The 18,730-nt window shown below is 39.6% G+C and overlaps 1 protein-coding gene across 6 annotated transcripts in view; it reads right to left on the minus strand.

Annotated features, from left to right (window-relative positions):
• pde4d (phosphodiesterase 4D, cAMP-specific) overlaps positions 1-18,730 on the minus strand; it is a 386,351-nt gene that overhangs the window by 59,278 nt on the left and 308,343 nt on the right. The window contains exon 1 of one of the 6 annotated variants that reach the window (XM_041787612.1): positions 16,369-16,496. The exons of 4 other annotated variants lie outside the window; for them this stretch is intronic. In XM_041787612.1, coding sequence (XP_041643546.1) covers positions 16,369-16,496 — 128 coding nt within the window. Of the gene's footprint in view, positions 1-5,749; positions 6,235-16,368; positions 16,497-18,730 lie in introns of those variants that run through there. One more of the 6 variants, XM_041787614.1, reaches the window with a different exon arrangement.

Here is an 18,730-nt window from a genome sequence, read left to right on the forward strand (position 1 = left end):
CTTGCCATGTCAAAAAAGAAAAGAGGACCCTTCCCTTAAGTCGTAATGATACTTTAGTGTCTGCCGTCGCTGATCCTTTCAGAAAACTCAGTCATGTAAGACATAGAAAGAGGTCACCATGGCAATGCAGCGTCTTTTCAGGTCAGACAGTTCGGAGCAAAGCAGCTTCTACAGTGCCTATAAAAAGAATTTACCCCCTTGGATGTTTGGCCCTTTCATTGATTTTATACATCAACCACAGTCAATATAATTTGGCTTTTGTGACTCAAAAATTACAAAAAAAAACCCTTTAATGACAAAGTGAAAAGAGATTTCGACAGTCATTTTAGTTCAACAATAGTCTGTTATGTAAAACAAGTGATTTCATAAATATTCACCCCCTTTAAAGTCTCTCCCATCTCAGCTACTCTGCATAGAACAGCTGTTGCCAAGGTTCTTCTCCAGTCAAAGCTTTATGGAAGAGAAGCAAAGAGAAAGCCACTGTTGAAGAAAACTCAATAAATCTTAAAAAGAGTTCACCAAAAGGCATGAGGGAGACTCTATGGTCAAGTGAAATAAAGTTTTTTGGTCTGATGAAACCAAAATGGTACTTTTAGGCCATCAGTGTTTGGTGTCTGCTATGTTTGGCCAACTGGGAAGCATGGTGGTGGCAGCATCATGATGTCGATATGCTTCTTGGCATGTGGCCCTGGAAGGCTTGTAAAGTTACAGGGTACATTGAATGTGGATAAATGTAGAAAACTCCTGGAGGACAATTTCATTCAGTTTGAAAGAGAAGTACGGCTTGGGAGAAGATTAGACAGAAATGGTTTTAAGACAGCAATGTGAACACTGGAGTGGCCGAGTCAAATCTCAGACCTCAGTCCAGAAGAGAATTTATAGTTGGACTTGAAAAGGGCTGTTCACGCTAGATCTTCATGTAACCTGACAGAGCTTGAGCAGTTTCGCAAAGAAGAATGGAGTAAAATTGCAGTGTCCAGATGTGCAAGCCTGATTGAGACCTATCTACACAGACTCAATGCTGTGATTGCAGCCAAAGGTGCAGCTACTAAATACTGATGTGAGGGGATGAATTTTTATGCAGTCACTTATTTTACCTTACATTACTTTGTAAAAATCATTGTGACATTTAAAAGGTTTTTCATTATTTTATTAAAAAAAAATATATATATATATATATTTATATATATATATATATATATATTGATTATGACTCATTTATAAAATCAGTGAAAGAGTAACACATACAAGGGGTGAATACTTTTCAAAGGCACTGTATATCCATAAGGGCCCACTTAACTATGAATCTATTTTCAGTATCATCTCAGGTCTAGATTATTAAAGGTCAAACGTTAGATAACTTGCACGTTGTCGAGCTGTATGAGAGGCTCAATAACCTTCAACATTTACAGCCTGTCTGAGATGCCCAATGGTGCAATGACAAAGGCCAGATACAAACACTAGTGCTAAAGTAAAACTTCACCCACTTCTACTGGCTTTATCTACAAATATCACTCCAGGTTTTTGAGAGAGGAAGAGGTGTTACAATACAAGTGGACTTAACAGTTTAAAACAAACACCTGATCTCTTCCAAATCCTCATGTTACACTATCATCAACCCGAACACTGACGGCATACTCTAAAGTCTGTGCACACATCTGTACTTATAAGCCTGGCTGGAGTAGGGTCTGTTTGAGTAAGATCAGGCTGGGGCACCCAGACTACGATGACATCTTAAATACACAAATAAACGTAAAGCTATGAGCACACCAGCCCTTATGAAGGAGATAAAGGCTAAACAATATAAGAAACTAACTAGGAAAAACAAGCACACGTACTTAACTGTGTGTTTGTTTTTTGAATTGAGAGACATATGGAGATAACACTCACCTCTCCCTGCATGCAAGGCACACTCCATTATCATCCATAATCAGGTGTATTTAAGGTGATGCTAGGGGTGAGACTCACAGGGTAACTCACAATACACTCCTTCAAAGGTCATATGTTTGCATCTCTACTCATCATCTCTTGGTGTTGTTTTGATTGAGAGCCCCCAGCCCTCTCTATACATGATTAACATGAATTATTCATACTAAAAAATATTGTTAAAAACCAACCAGAAAGCAGCAGAATCATTGCGCAAATATTCAAGATTTTTTTCTAATGTAAAGCGCATATAAAATGCAGAGTAAGAGTCAGCTTCTGGAGGCTTATACAATACAGCTCAAGTGATATTAACACAAGATGCATTTCTGTGGTCTGTTAATGTTGTTAACTACATAGTAAAAGCATACTTATTTACAGGCAAAGGATATATTAGAAGCTGTGGACATTTGTCATTTACTTGTGTTGTATAATGTATAAGGTTTGACCATTCATTAGAGCTGATATTCAGCATTTGGACACCATTTCATTTCACTGATCATGTACCAAAAGTCCACTAGTTTGGCTCTGTTGCAACCTGTTTTTACTCTCCGCAGTCTCCCTTATGTCCCACCCACCCAAAATCTGATTGGCTAGACATTATATGTCATATTCATTTTTAGTGATTAGGAACGAAGCAGTCTGTGTAGGTTCTCATTCATCCAGGTCACGATTATCCCAATCTTCATCAAGGGCCTAACTGGACTTGAGTGAGGTTCCTGAAGATGTTTCCCCTCTCCTCTAAAAAGATTCTTCAGAAGTGAAGAATCCCCTTTAAGGAGAGGCTTGTTCAAGAGCCTGAAATTAATGAAACCTTCAACCAAAACCTTCTCATTTTAACTGTCCATGCATATTGACCAGTCTCATGAACTACTAATAATCAGTATTGGTATTGGCCTTTAAAATCAATAACCACCCCTATAATGTATTATGGCCAAGCCATAGTGAAGCCTAGAGATAAACTATAAGTATATTTATAAATTGAAGATTTATCCACGCCCTATCTTGGGCTAAGCGCTACCTTTCTTGAACAATAAAGATCAGAAATTTATCCTTTAAATAATTAACAATAATTATGTTAGTGAAACCTAGAGTAGCGAAGAAACCAAATGGTTACATAAAATACACAGGATAACTTAAATCGTTTATGCAGCCCAAACACTGTACAGATTCTCTTTATTTCACATCAGTACTGTAAAATGAATTACAGGTGTCATGGCCACACCCCCTTGATTTGCTGCAACAGTTGCTACAGCAGTGTCTTAACATTACTTTGTTTAGGATGCCACCAACCTCAGAGTGAGGACCCTTTTGAAACTGAGGGAATTCTTCTTCTTTTTTGTTATTGCGGCAAAGAAATTGCTTATTTGGGGACTTAATACTTCAATCCTCATAAATATGTATGTATTCTTTCGTGCATGTCTGTTACATAATGGTCCAAGAAGGACCCTGAATGGCCTTTTATCAGAGCCTCTCAACATGGTATAATGTTGAGACAAACAAAAACTAATATAATTTCTAATATATATTATATTATAATGTGACTAGTACGAGGGATCTCATCTGATGGACATCAGGAGATGTTTACTGATTCTAAACAAGTTATCAAAAACTCCAGTTTTCACCATAGAGCAGTGCCACAATCTGGTCCCAGTGTTTGAGTTATGATGTTTTCCTCCTACATCACTTAAAAAAATGTGCGCCCACACACCATTCACCAAGCTTTATGATTTTTGGTCTGCATATAAAACATCATGAGACCTACAAAAAAGCCTGTTTGACCCATACCAAAAAACAAAAAAAGGAAGTCCACCTACTTCACCTTACTTTCAAAATAAGGCCTTTTTATGTTGCTAAATGACTTCAAACTAGTGTAAATTTTGGATGGGTTATTCTGTGTTCTTCAAAATATTCCAGCAAGACAAGAATAAGACATTCAACATGCTTACGTGCAAACATCTTTTCAAAGCACCCCCTACTGGAAACAGGAAGTGACACAAATAGGCCATTTATTTTTTTCCTCTTAATGAGTTGAAACTATCAAGCTCAGATTTTGAACTGAAGTTCTCAACATCTGTCCACAGCACAGCTGTGTTTAATTAAAGAACACCTCATTGCTTATGGCTAGCATTTCAGTATCTCGCCAGTTTCACAGGAAGTTGGTGTAACCCTGAATGAAACATCTGATTTGCTTAAAATCTCACATGTATGGTCAAGGTCTGCACCTCTACACTTTTAAACATAACCACCTACCATAACAAGCCAGTAACACCCCTAACATAAAATGTCCAGTCTTCTTTGAATTGTACATGATAAAAAAGATCAGTGCTGGCCCGATCACTTCTGTATTTTACCATTTTGCCTTGTCATACTGCCACCTACTGTTGACGAACAGTGCTACCACATAATAACAGTTTTGGGATGATCTACATGGCCTCAGTGCTGTGCTGCAGCACACTGCACTGGTTGCTAACACTGGGTTGCTCATTATATTTATTCTCTTAGCCTATTAACAGTAATTTACATTATTTGTGCAAGAAGATAGTCAATGTCAATATAAAACATCCTGATCCAGGAAGCATCCCCCAAAAAAACATCACCAGTCACCAGTGGTAACACCTCTAGATGATACAGTCCAAAATGTATCTTGTAAGCATCATTTTATGATCATGAAAGACAACCGAGTGATGGGAGTTAATGAAAGAAGCCTTGATCAAACTGTAAATAACAGCAGATATGCAGGCAGGACAGATGGAGGAGGCGGCATGCTTTGTCCAGCTGAGCTCTGCTTTTGGTAGCCATTCAAGGAGATGGCTCACACAAACCAAACAAGGCCAGACTCTCCACTTTCATCATGAAAGGAGGCTTCATTCTGTAGTCAGATCTAACACTGGTACCAGATTTGTGTGATTATCAAACTACACAACCACATCTGCGATCTGCTCCAGCCCTCAAAGACATAATTAATACGTCTTTCACACGAGCGTCATGTCCTACTAGGAAGCAGATTAATAAACTGACAATGTGAGAACATTGTGAACCCTGCAGGGAGGTCCGACAGGGATCAGACACATGCTGCCGGGCAACCATCCACCCAACCTGAGTGCATAGTCTTCCAGGATTGTGGGGATCCATTTACAGCTCTGCCTCAAACTATTACAATGGAAGCAAAATCCAGTGAATATTAGCTCTCAATGTGAAAGCTACGGGGCAGTTTCTTTAGTTGGGAATGAGAGCTGACAGGCAAGGACAAGTAAAGACAGGAGAGGGAAGGAGACAAGAGGGGGGAGGGCAGGGCTGTTTGTGCCCCTGGCATTGCATTGTGCGTCCTGAGTTTATCTGAAGCCATGTGCAGTATGGAGTGACACCACACATACCTCAATGAATGATGCCTTTGCTGTTACACAACCTTGTATTTAGTTGATTTTCCCAGCTGAATAGAGAGTGAGTTATGACTGAAGCATGCTGAGGGTCATGACAACTAAAGCAACTGTCATGCTGTTACTGAGCTGGTCTGATAAAAATGTACTGGAGTTAAGGAGAATCTAATCTACCACTGAACAAGTCAAGCCTTGTTTAGGAACATATCAAGAGGATTGCAGGAGGTTTTGTGGCAAAGCAAGGAGATGAAGAAGTTTAACATGAGAAGAGGAATGACATTTAAAAGATGCACTAAGTACAACCACAACAACAATGGAAGGGCTTTGTACTGCACCGGTGAGGCAGAGGAAAGGTATTTCAAACAATACACTAAAAAACACACACTGTCACAGCAGGATTAACACAGAAATGTTTACACCAGAACAAAGTTCCTCGTCGTATTTACCAGATTCCCTCTGTGTTCTTCAGCGAGCTTGTGGAGCGCGACCGTGGCTTCAGGATGATACTCATGGTTGGACTTTTCCTTCCACATGCACACGCATTACATCCACAAGCACATACACAATCCTTCTGAAACACCCGGAGCGCTCAGACCAGCCCTCCCTCTTTTTGGTTTATGATCCAGGTAGTCAGATCCAGCTTGAGTTCAGTCAGATTAAAAACCCTCTGTCCAAGATTATTCCACACTGCTGCTGCTCCTCCTCAAGCTCTGAGCGTTTGACAGTAGGTGGTTCTTTATTCTGCTCACCCTCCTCGTCTCTCCCTCTCTCACTCTCTTTTTTCTCTCTCACTTGCACTTATCTTTCTTGCCAGATCAGCCTGTGATCTTCCTATTTCCTAATCCAACCATGTGCTCACTCTGTCACTCCTTCTCACCCTGCTTCTCTCTTACAAGTCCCCCCTTCTCTCCTTTTTTTTATCCCTGACTTGTTGAAATAAGATCTGCTCTACCTCCTCACTGTTCTCATTTCTCCCTCCTTACCTCTCTCCCACTGTCTCCCTTTTTATGACTGACCCCCTTACAGACTCTTCCCCTCACTCCCTGTTTCTCAGTTTCCCTGAGCTGCAGCTTGGGTATGTCTGGAGTAGGAGGGGTTGTTTTGGTAGTAGTAATTCCTTGAAGGGCGGGACTTGTGTCTCCAAGCGATCCTAACAATCGTCTCAAGTGTCAATCACTTGGCTGCCACAGTAACCTAAAACCTACAGCTCAGGCATGCCAATGATTAGGAGAGAGAGCCAGTTACGTGCTCTAACATTTCATCACTCAGTTGAACTTAAAACTGCATCAATGATTCACAAAGCACACGTACCTTACTAGTATGTGTTAAGAGGTCAGATGACATTAAAGGCAATCAGTCAGAATAACCTCAAGAGAACAGGTGTCTTCAGAAAAATAAGGGCAAGGACAAATTTAAAGCAGAATTGTGGATCTTATTTCCTGTTTGATCCATGACAAGTTCGTTTTTTCATGGTTAAGTTCATACTATAGTATAGCTTTGCTTTCAGGAGAGGTATTCTGCCACTCCAAGTGGGCTTGCATGTGTTTTGCACTGAGGAGAGGCTTCTGTCTGCACTGTAAACCAATAAAAGTAGGTCTCTAGCTAAACAGGAAGTCACTTGTCCTTAGTTTAAGCCAGCAGAAAAATCCAAAATTATTTCAACACATGATCTTCCTCAGCCTTGCTGCAATCTTCTTTAGCATCACTGGATGCTGAAGATCACATGATAAAACACGTTTGTTGTGGTGTTCTACTAATCCCAGCAATTAAAACCCAAAATCACACCCAATCATAAAAGGACACATCGTAGTGCTGACTTTTCAGTTTTGAAATCCTGTGATAAAGAAATGCTGTACAGTTCTGATAAAACTGCTACTGTAGCTTCATCCATGCTTATCTCCTCATTGGCCACCATTGTTTACAGGCCTGCAGTCATTCCAACTAAACCACGTGAGAGGGATCTGGAAGTTTGACATGGAATCTGGTAAATCCATCTGCTTTGTGTGGCGGCGATTGTTGACTATAAACTACTCATCTATTCAAATGCAGAGATAGAGTTAACAACTGTTTTTGTAATGAGTGATGTCAAATAATTCAAGTAATCTGTTAAAAAGTTACTTTTTCATGAAAGTGATTAATTATCTGAAAAAAAAGGTCAGCATTTCCCTCTACCTTTTGTCACAAAAGATCTCAGAAGCACCAGCACAGTGTGCTCCGCACCATAAACCTTGTTATGTGCATGCACAGCCAGCTAAATCCACCAGTGAGATGTCAGAGAGGAGAGTTTTCACTTTGTGAAATTATCCACATTATGATGAATTTTGGGACAAAAGGGACAGAAACATCATAATAAAATGTAAGTTTAGGAGTCCATGTTGTATTATTTCTAATACTGTATGTCTATGCTCAGTTAATTTTCAGATTGTGAGCATATTAAAGAGCTACAACAGTTATCATGTCTGTTATTTAATACGACTGGAAGTTTTTTCTGCCACTGTAACTTTGTGATTGTTGCTTGTTGGGAATATATGTTGGGCCTCTAGAGCATCTTGAGAAAATATTTCTTATGAATTAGCACTAAATAAAATAAGATTAATTTATTATTGACACTGAAAGATGTATAGAAGGCAGTGTGCTAACAATATAACTGACCTGCGTAAACACTTACAAAAGAGTTTCAGCTTTCTCAGTGTGTAATGCAATAACATAAGTTGCTTTAAATTGAAGTAATCTGGTAGAGCAGCAAGTTACTTTTAATGTAACCTTAACCAATACTGCTGAACTTCTACTGAGACAAGGAGCATTTAGAAAATTAAAATAAATGTGCTTTAGAAGATTTGTTGAAGACATTTTGAGTATTTAACATATCATGAAAAGGTGTTTTAATTTCCGAAAGCTTAAAACCATCATTTTCTATAGCAACGGTTTTCAAAATACCTGAAACAAATAATACCTTGTTGCTAAATTAACTGCAAATATTTACTTCTCTCAGTTATAAGGTAAAACAAGACATGGTTCAATTAATGCACACCAAAAGGGGAAACCTAGAAAGAATACAATTCTTTCATGTTAAACCTCTGAAAAAGCCTCTCAAGCTATAAAATGTGACACCCTTTTAAGGCCTTTTCATGTACTACATTTGTCTTCCACTCAGAAGAACAGCTCTAAAAACAGAGAAGAGATCCCAGCTACTCATGCTCTTTTCAGGATAATTTCCCAAGTGGCCTGCAGCATGCAGTTATGAGTTTTGTGAATCTATTTTAGCACTCCTTTCACAGACCCATATTACATTCCACCTTACCAGAATATTTTACCTCTCATAAAACTGAGACAGAAAGAATTATTTGGGGTTTTATAACTTTATTTTCCAGCGTATCTATCAGCCATGCATCACTGGCTATAAAACTAAACACTCCGTGTGTTATCATCTCAGAAGCAGGCCAGTGAAGGAGTGAGAAGCTCAGATGACATTTTCTGCTGTGATACTCAAGGAGCTAACATTAGTATTCTACCTGGCAGACAGGTTTGTCAGCTGTCTGGCATGTAGATTGCTCCAGTGTGAGTGGAATCAGGAGAGCAGCTCCACCTCTGTGTACACTACGTTTAGGTTCAATGCTTATCAAACAGAGTGACAGAGAAATGCAGGAATCATATTCTTGATTTATGAAGTGAAAAAACAAAGAAAGACAAATTTGGTGGAATGCATAAATACACATTAATGTGCATGCACCACTTCAGCCTGGCATTCACATAATGAATTTCACATCTATAGGTGGCTGCCTGGGGCCTCGTGCTCCAAAGGGAAACAAAGTACATCAAAGTATAATCAACTTATTTTCAAGGTGGTTATTAAAGCAAACAGCCTAAAACTGGAGCCGGTATAAAATAATCTGGTTAGCTCTGAGTATACCTGGGAGGTTGTAAGTATACCTGGGTGACTGTAAGTATAGCTGTGTGGCTGTAAGTATACCTCGGCTGATGTACGTATTACTGGGTGACTGTAAGTATATCTGTGTGGCCGTTAGTATTCCTAGGTGGCTGTTAGTATACCTGGGTGGCAGTAAGTATAGCTGTGTGGCTGTAAGTATTCTTGGGTGGCTGTAAGTATACCTGGGTGACTGTAAGTATAGCTGTGTGGCTGTAAGTATTCCTAGGTGGCTGTTAGTATACCTGGATGGGTGTAGGTACACCTAGGTGGCTGTAAGTTTTCCTGGGTGGCTGTTAGTATACTTGGGTGGCTGTAAGTATTCCTAGGTGGCTGTTAGTATACCTGGGTGGCTGTTAGTATACTTGGGTGGCTGTTAGTATTCCTAGGTGGCTGTAAGTGTACCTGGGTGACTTTAAGTATAGCAGTGTGGCTGTAATTATCCTGGGTGACTGTATAGATAGCTGTGTGGCTGCAAGTATTCCTGGATAACTGTAAGTATACCTAGGTGGCTGTTAGTATAGCTGTGTGGCTGTTAGTATACTTGGGTGACTGTAACTATATCTGTGTCGCTGTAAGTATTCCTAGGTGGCTGTTAGTATACCTGGGTGGCTGTTAGTATACTTGGGTGGCTGTAGGTACACCTGTGTGGCTGTTAGTATACTTGGGTGGCTGTAGGTACACCTGTGTGGCTGTAATTATTCCTAGGTGGCTGTAAGTATACCTGGGTGGCTTTAAGTATACCTGGGTGACTGTTAGTATACTTGGGAGACTGTAAGTATATCTGTGTGGCCGTTAGTATTCCTAGGTGGCTGTTAGTATACCTGGGTGGCTGTTAGTATACCTGGGAGACTGTAAGTATATCTATGTGGCAGTAAGTATTCCTAGGTGGCTGTAAGTATCCTAGGTGGCTGTAAGTATACCTGGGTGGCTGTTAGTATACCTGGGTGGCTGTTAGTATACTTGGGTGGCTGTAATTATACCTGGGTGGCTGTTGGTACACCTGTGTGGCTGTAAGTATTCCTAGGTGGCTGTAAGTATACCTGGGTGGCTGTAAATATACCTGGGTGTCTGTTAGTATACTTGGGAGACTGTGAGTATATCTGTGTGCCTGTTAGTATTCCTAGGTGGCTGTAAGTATACCTGGGTGGCTGTTAGTATACTTGGGAGACTGTAAGTATATCTTTGTGGCTTTAAGTATTCCTAGGTGGCTGTAAGTATACCTGGGTGGCTGTTAGTATACTTGGGTGGCTGTAAGTATTCCTAGGTGGCTGTTAGTATACCTGGGTTAGTATAGCAGTGTGGCATTATGTATTCCCGGGTGACTGTTAGTATACTTGGGTGACTGTAAGTATAGCCGTGTGGCTGTAGGTACACCTAGGTGGCTGTAAGTATACCTAGCTGGCCCACCCAGGTAGTGAATGTGTGGGAGAAACTGCTAAAGACATAATGAAACACTGGATTAGTGGATAACTGTATAATAAAATGGTATGCATTATGAGATAGGTAAAAAAAAAAAAAAAAAAAAAAAAAGATTTGTGGCAGAAGAACAGATATCCCACCAACAGTAAGCATATATTTAATGTTTTCTCAAATTACCTAGAGACGTGTTGGCTTTGTTAGCAGAAAAAGATGCTTCAAAATTATTTGATCACTTACAATTAGTGCCTTTAGCTAAATGGGGAAGGGGCTCATAATGGACTCTTCCTGGGGTCCCCAAATTACCCAAACCATGTATAAAAGCAAGGACAGGCATGTAAATGATTTCTTTGTTGTGCAATTACTGCCAGTTTTCAAGCATTACCTCTGTCAAATTTACTTCACTTGTACTATAAACTAGGGCTGTAACAACACCAGAATCTTTAAATCTTCATTATGGCACCTCTATAAATTATACCGATACCTGCTTCGATACCATGGAGGCAAAGAGAAGTCCTAGGCACCAATGTAAATATCATTCTTTTTCTCAGTTATCAATAATGGGAACAAAAGTTACAGAGACTGCCTAAAAGACACACATTGGCAGCGTTTTGGTACTGAGACACTGCCACCATATCTGTATTCTCTCACTTTTGTATACTGTTATTTGCTGAAATAATGAATGCTTTTTTCAAAAAGACAAGTTATCAAAAAGTAACGAAGCATCACAACTTTAAAAACAAAAGTTTTTTTAATGCATTTCTCTCTGTTGCAGCACTCCATCACCAAACACAGAGTAAAAGTAGGACAAAACACAGCTGCGTCCCAACTGTGTCTCCATGGAGAAAAAACTTCAATCCAAGAGCAACAAAGACAGAAAACACACGCCACATGGAACTAGAAAATGACAGACACTGGTGCACAGGTTATTCCAGCTCTCTTATCCAGTAAGCAGTGAGTATATTTCCATGTCAGTATAGCACAGCTGGCTGCAGACGTAAGTAATTACAATGTGACAACTGTCAGTGGACACTGCTTCCCTTTTGTTCAAGAAGAAAAGAATGCTTATTGGACCCATGGAGTGATTACGCTACAATCACTCCATGGCAGCGGATACTCCAGAGTCAATTACGTAGATCTGCCTTTATGTTATGGAAGAATGGAGGCAGATCTGAGGTAGGATAGACGCTGATGTCATATGCTAATTATCTAAACACGCACATGCAAATACACCCACTTAAAGCAAAATGTGCACAGACGACACATGTGCAGACATACGCTCTCTAGTAAAACATGCAGCTCTTCCTCGAAAACTATACCAAAGAATTTAATCTTCAACATATGCTTTTACACAGATGGCAGTAACCAGGCCCTGCACTGCTAATACAGAGTACATCAGCTGTGTAACACTGTATTGATTTAAAAGGGATTCCTTTGTATGTGCATCAGTTTTACCTTTTATGTCAGACAATACATGAAATCGAACTAAAAATAGGCACTATTGGAGGTTTTCATTCCAACTAACATCTCTTGGACAATGCAACTGATTTTAACATTCAATGCTGCTCGGCTAAAAATGTCACAGTCTGTGGTCCATTTGAAGGCAGTTTCACTGATCTCAATATGCACCATTGCCTCAGCATGACAAAATAATGTAGTTTGTAGCTTGCTAAAATAATCCTGTTTCCACAGTCTACACCTTTCATGTGACCAAGGAAAGAAGAATGAGAAGTGGGTAATCCCAAAAGCCACATAAATCCCAAAATGAAAACAAAAAAACAAGAGCAGTGACTAATTGGCTTTTAACCCCTTTACTGTACTGGGTTCAACATTTAAGCCTGCAGTATTTTAAAATGAAACACACCTCATGACATTTCTATGAGTCAGAGTCCAGCATTTAGTCACTCAATAATGACTTGTCTTCCCTCTTCCTATATGCGGAGGCATGCATTCATCCAATAAACACACCAACACATATAAGTATTTACTTTTAGGCTACACTGCTGCCCTCTTCAGGAGGCAAAGGAATAATACACAATCAAAATAATGAAGTTATAAGGGCTGGCACTGTTATTCAAAATGAGGGAGTAGCAGAAACTTGGAGAAAAGAGGCATAAAAACAGAAAAATAATAATAAAAAAACAAACATAACGTATTTGTGAGGATAACATTTTTGATAAACTAGAAGAGTGAGCCTCCCCTAAAAGAGCATAATGTATTGTGCACCCTTTATCTTCCTGTTACTCACATAGCTTGATCACCAAACTTGGTCTTATGCTATTTTTTGAATCTCTTTTCAAATTACACACTGCAGCCACGGAGCATCATCAGGAGCATCACAGGAAGTCCAAACTTTGAATAGTCATAGTAGTACTACTTATTTTCCTTGCTCAATTGATAATCTGTCTTCTTGCTTTGCAGTTACTAAGAATCTATTTGTTTTACCTCACACATGGCAGAAGTACGCTAGGGAGACCACTTGTTTTCTGTGGGAAGTCCTCTGGTGCCCTCCTGGGGATTCCCACCTCTCACTTTGAGAACTGTTGTATTAGATGTTATACTCATTACTGAATCAGAGTCTACAGTGTTCTTATTAAATGTCACACTTTCCATTTGAAAAAGAAAAAATATAAGAGAGACAATTTAAATGAATGAATATTACCTTTGCTATCATGGCTGGTTTTTGATTTGACAGAAATCATAAAAAAAAAAAAACTTTTAAAAAATGAATGAAATGTATAAATAACAAGATCATTGATTCATAAAAAAAACGACTGATTGCCCATCAATCACAGGGCTGATAAAGAGACAAACAAGCAGCTATACTCACACCTACAGGAAAATCAGCATCATCAGTCAGCCTGACAAGAATGTCTTTGAACTGTGGGAGGAAGCTGGAGCACCTGGAGATAATCCATGTATGCACACTCCACACAGAAATGCCTGTCCATGAGATCTGAACCAGGAATAGTCCATCTTGTTGTAGACTGATTTTATTTGTTCAACTGGTTCCACAACAATTCATCTAACAGAAAGCAAGCAATAGTTGTAGAAAATATGAAGTCACCCTCTATAGAATTAAGCACGGGAGTACCCCAGGGTTCCATCCAAGAGCCACTTCTTTTTTACTCTCTCTATATACTGTATATGACATTGCAGGGCAAACCAGGAATGGTAAAATCCATCGTTGTGCAGATGATGAAGTTTTATCCTCCAATAGTCAAGCCCTCTCACAGCTACGACTGATTTTCCCACAAGCTTGTGTTCATCTCAAACTAATGCTGAACCCCCTAAAAACTAAATATATATGATTTTCTGTTGACAGAATAATAAGCCCATTAAAGCTGTCTTGACCACATTAGATGATGTAAACATGGAATGTGTTACCTGGGTATCTTGTTGGATCCAGATCTGGCCTCAGCCTGGTTTTCTTACAGGAGTAAGTCCTTCTCAACAGTGAAAAATAGTCCAGGCAACAATTTTAGCAGTTTTAGACCATGGAGAAACTCTTTACATGCTTCAGTCTTGAATTGGATGATATCACAGTGGTCTTTGCTTTATCATTGAAGACAGATTTCGTACTCCTCTTTGTGACTTGTTTCGCTTGTTTGGCTGACCCTCATTGGACAGGAAGCAGCACAGTAGTCTGTTTATTTACAGAGCACTCACTGGTAAACTCCCTCCTTATTTGACTTCTCCCCTATCAATAAACATCTCAAGTTGATGCTGCCACCACTGTGCTTCACAGTCAGGATGGTGCGTTTGTGGTGATGTGCAGTGTTTCATCTTATAGCCAAAAAGCACCATTTTGGTCTAATTTAACCAAAGAACTTTCTCCCACTTGACCACGGAGTCTCCTACATACCTGTGGGTGAGCTCTAGTCAAGATTTATTGAGTTTTCTTCAACAGTAGTTTTCTCCTTGCCACTCTCCCATAAAGCTGACTGGTGAAAAACCCAGGCAACGGTTGCTGCATGCAGAGTCTCTCCCATCTCAGCTGCTGAGGCTTGTAACTCCCTCAGAGTAGTTAAAGGTATCTTGGTAGCCTCTCTCACTAGTTTACTTCTTGCACAGTCACTAAGTTTGTGAGGACGGCCTGATCCAGGCAGATTTACACATGTGCCATATTCCTTCCACTTCTTGATGGTGGATTTACCTGAACTCCAGTGCGATGTTCAGTGCCTTGGGAATTTTTTAGTATCTTTCTACTGACTTACGTTCTTTTGTCTTTACGGTGTAATGGTAGCCAGGAATACTGATTAACCAGTGTCTTTATACTACAAACACTTGAGACACATTCACTGCACTCAGGTGATTCCCATTTGATTAACTGTGAGACAACTAGCACCAATTGGCTGGACCGCTGTTGAATTAGATTAGTCACTTTAAAGGGGGTTCATATTTAATCAATTACTTATTTTACCTACATATTTTTATTTAATTGGCATTGTGTAAGAATAAATATGTTTTAACTTCAATATTAAAGCGATTTTTTTGTTACTAAGGCTAAATGATTGATTTATAAAATTAATAAAAAGATAGAGACCTCTGTAAATTAGAACACTTTCATCACTATCTAGGCAACAGTTGAGTGTACAAGATCTCAGAACTTGTCAGTGCAGTGCTATGCAACTCAGAGAGACATCACTGCCATCTAGTGGTCAACTGACAACAGTTCTTGTCATTAAAACAAGCTCTATGGATTCAGTGACCACAGTAATAGACAATATTATTGATTTTGTTTACAAAAAAAAAGGGCTTTTCCTTGAGCCGTGTTCAGTACATGGTGCAGATAAACAGGCTCAGTAAATGCTGATAGCACTTAACCAGTGAGCACAGATGGCTGGTGCACAGTATTGACAGGGCTCCGTCCATATCTGTGTCCACAAACGCCAACAGCCATTACAGCTGCCTCATATTCAATTGCTGCACAGGCACCAACACACACAACTTTCTGCACACACTCCCACAAACCCACAAAATACATGAGGTCACAGCTGTACATCACATAGAAGTTCATCTTTAGTTTAGTCTGAGATCACTGAGTGCATGTTTGTCGGAGAAAAAGAGAAAAGCAGAATGAAAATGGGCCAAACGAGGCTTTGTATGAACGTTAATGGACACAGAGTGCTCTGATGATTAGCTTACACTCTGCTTTGGTTAGTCAACGCACCTGTCCTCCTGAACAACTTGATGCTGGAGATGATGATTGCCTTTTCATCAATTACCTTTGTCTTTGCATGAGCATGAAAGCTGCTTTATGTGGCAAACACAGAGGCACAAACACACAGCTCTTCGTACACTTCAGACTCACACTGGAGGTTTATCAGAATAAACAGGCAGGCTGCAGCTTCAGCAAGGGTCAAAAAACAAAACCAAGCAACAGCCACTTAAACAACATTCAGTTTCAGTTTTGTGTGGTCCAGATGGGGCTGTTCATAAAATAATATCCTGATAAGAACACACACACATATCTACACACTTACATGATATGTCAGCTTCCATTCTCAACTAAACTTGACCTTTTTTTAAATCCTTACACAACTTTACAGGAAGAGTAACACAACAGGTGGCTGACAAAGATAAAGTGGTTGGGTACTGCCCCAAATATGCAAATATAACACACAGAGAAGTATCCTTAGTTCAACACAAAAAAACTCATAAAAAGTCTCATCACCGACAAACCACACACACAGCTTCAGTCCATGTGAGTGTTCATACCCTCTCCTGCCCCGAGGTTTGATGTCGATGGGTTTGTTGGTGGCGTACGGTGAGCCGTTGGAGCAGGCGTGGCGGTAGCGAGCTATCCTCTCCAAAGAAAGATAATCTGAGTTCACAGGCAAACTCATTCTGGTGAGGAAGAAACAAAAAAACAGCCCAGCACTGAGACACTTGTGTCAAGACAGATGAAGAGAGAGCAGGCAGAGAGACGGGACTGATAAAGCTGTCTGAGTGAGAGGGAGGATGAGGAGATGGAGAGAGAGAGAGAGGGAGGGAGGAGCAAAGTGCAGAGGTAGAGCAAACTAATTTGTTTTCTCTCAGATAACAATCAAAGCATTGTATTGACAGCCACCAGAATTAAATGTAGCTCCACCAGCTGCAGACTTTATGATGGATGACAACAGATTGATGACATATAAGGTGGATCTATTAAGATGCACGTGGCATTGTGCACAAGTGTAATTTTCAAAGAAAAACAGTGTGATAATTTGAGCAATGTGAAACCACGAATGTAATTAGAACTAAAATAAACACCTGGTGGTTATTTGGCACTGTGAAGTTTTCAATTTCTGGATGGTCAATTTAAAGTGATGGGTCAAAAAGAAGTGGTGATGTGATTTACAGAAATGTTATAAGAAAGGATGGACCATGAGGCCCATCGACCTTGACTTTGACCTCCAAACTCGAACCAATTCATCCTTGAGTCAGAGTAGACATGTGTTTAAAGTTTGAAGAAAATCGGACAAAGCCTTCTTTAGATATTGAGTTCACAAGAATTCCATGCTCATTTTGTAGGGTAGTGTGTCAGAAGTGCAGATTTCAAGTGAATATTAAGGGTAGTCTCACTGCATCCATCATCTAACAATTATGGTTCTGATGTGGTGAGGTGGGGGCTCTTTATCAATTCCTAAAAGCTACCATTGGGGGCAAACCCTAAAAAGCTCTCTTTTTCTGAGTGTGTCAATCACATGACAATCAAAATTTAAGCCCACAAGCTAGCTAAAAAGAGTTACAAAGAAAAAACAAGCATAATTGGAGAATTTCTTTGCAAAGGGGTTAAAAGAGGAGAGAGAAGTAAAGCCTACAACTGCCGTAAAAAGAAAGCTGCATTTAAAATACACTACCAGGAGTCCTACTTAAAATAGAGCTTTATCCTGACAGGTCACCACTCACCTGCTGATTCAGCAGTACGGTTACTATTTTTTCTGCATTTTCTTTGTTTTTATGTCCTTTGTATAATTTTATTTCAGCATATTTATCACCCACACATTGATGGCTGGTCTATGAAAATGCTGTCTTTCATGAAACTGATGGATGGCGCAATAAGGTTGAATTATTGCATCAATGTGGCAAAGCATGGTGGCAATCAGTCTGTGGCACTGTTGAGTAGTTCATGTAACTTGTGCCTCTCCACTCCTCATCCTCCAGACTCTGAGACCTTGATTTTCCAAATAAAACGCAAATTTAATTTGATCAAAGAAAAGGAATTTGGTCCAAAGTCCTCTTGATCAAGCTTGGCATAAACACAAGTAACAGCTTGGAGATTTTGGAGTAAAGAATATTTGACAGTTTCACTTTCTGAGTAAAAAAATAATGAGAAAAATGTGTTTCCATTATACTATTATTTGTGATACCTGGGCAGAGACAAAAAAGAACTTACACTTACACTGGCCATTTAAAGCCATCAGTCAAACTGATGAGTTGTTTTTTTTTTTTTTTTTTTTTGACAAAAGGAGGAAGCTGAAATAGAACCCACCAATGCACAGAGAGAATGTGCAGACCGCCTAAAGAAAGGCCCTGTTTGACAGGGATTCAAACCAGGAACCTTTCTGCTGTGAGGAGGGGCTCTAACCACAGCACCTTATCTACACATTATTGTATACAAGCTTTATAAGATTTTGTCTGTTATTGTCATTCTTTAGCATTAAAAAATGAAATGCCATTCTCACAGCTCACAGCAGCATAACAGAAAAGAACAAATGAACATACATCTCTAAAACAACCTCCTATAAAAGTCCCCCAACTGAAGAAACAAAATTAGTTCTAAATATACTCTAAATCAGTGGCTCTCCACCTGGGTCAGACCCCACGCTGGCAAGGGGGGGCAAAGATCTCTGTGGGTGTGGGACCCTGTCTGCTCTGATGTTGTTAAAATTAGATGTACATTTAGTCTTTTAAAAGTCATTATATGAAATGTAATGTAGGAGAGTGTGTTAGGGCCTAGGGCTGAAGGATTTGGGAAAATAATATAATTTCGATGTTTTTTAAACAATACTGCGATTGCGATTTAATACACAATTATTTCTTAAGTTCCTTGTCTCATGTATTTTCCAACAAAAACATACAATATTCATTCTAAACT

This window comes from Cheilinus undulatus, linkage group 5, assembly GCF_018320785.1.
Source record: "Cheilinus undulatus linkage group 5, ASM1832078v1, whole genome shotgun sequence".
In the NCBI taxonomy this organism is placed as follows: domain Eukaryota; kingdom Metazoa; phylum Chordata; class Actinopteri; order Labriformes; family Labridae; genus Cheilinus; species Cheilinus undulatus.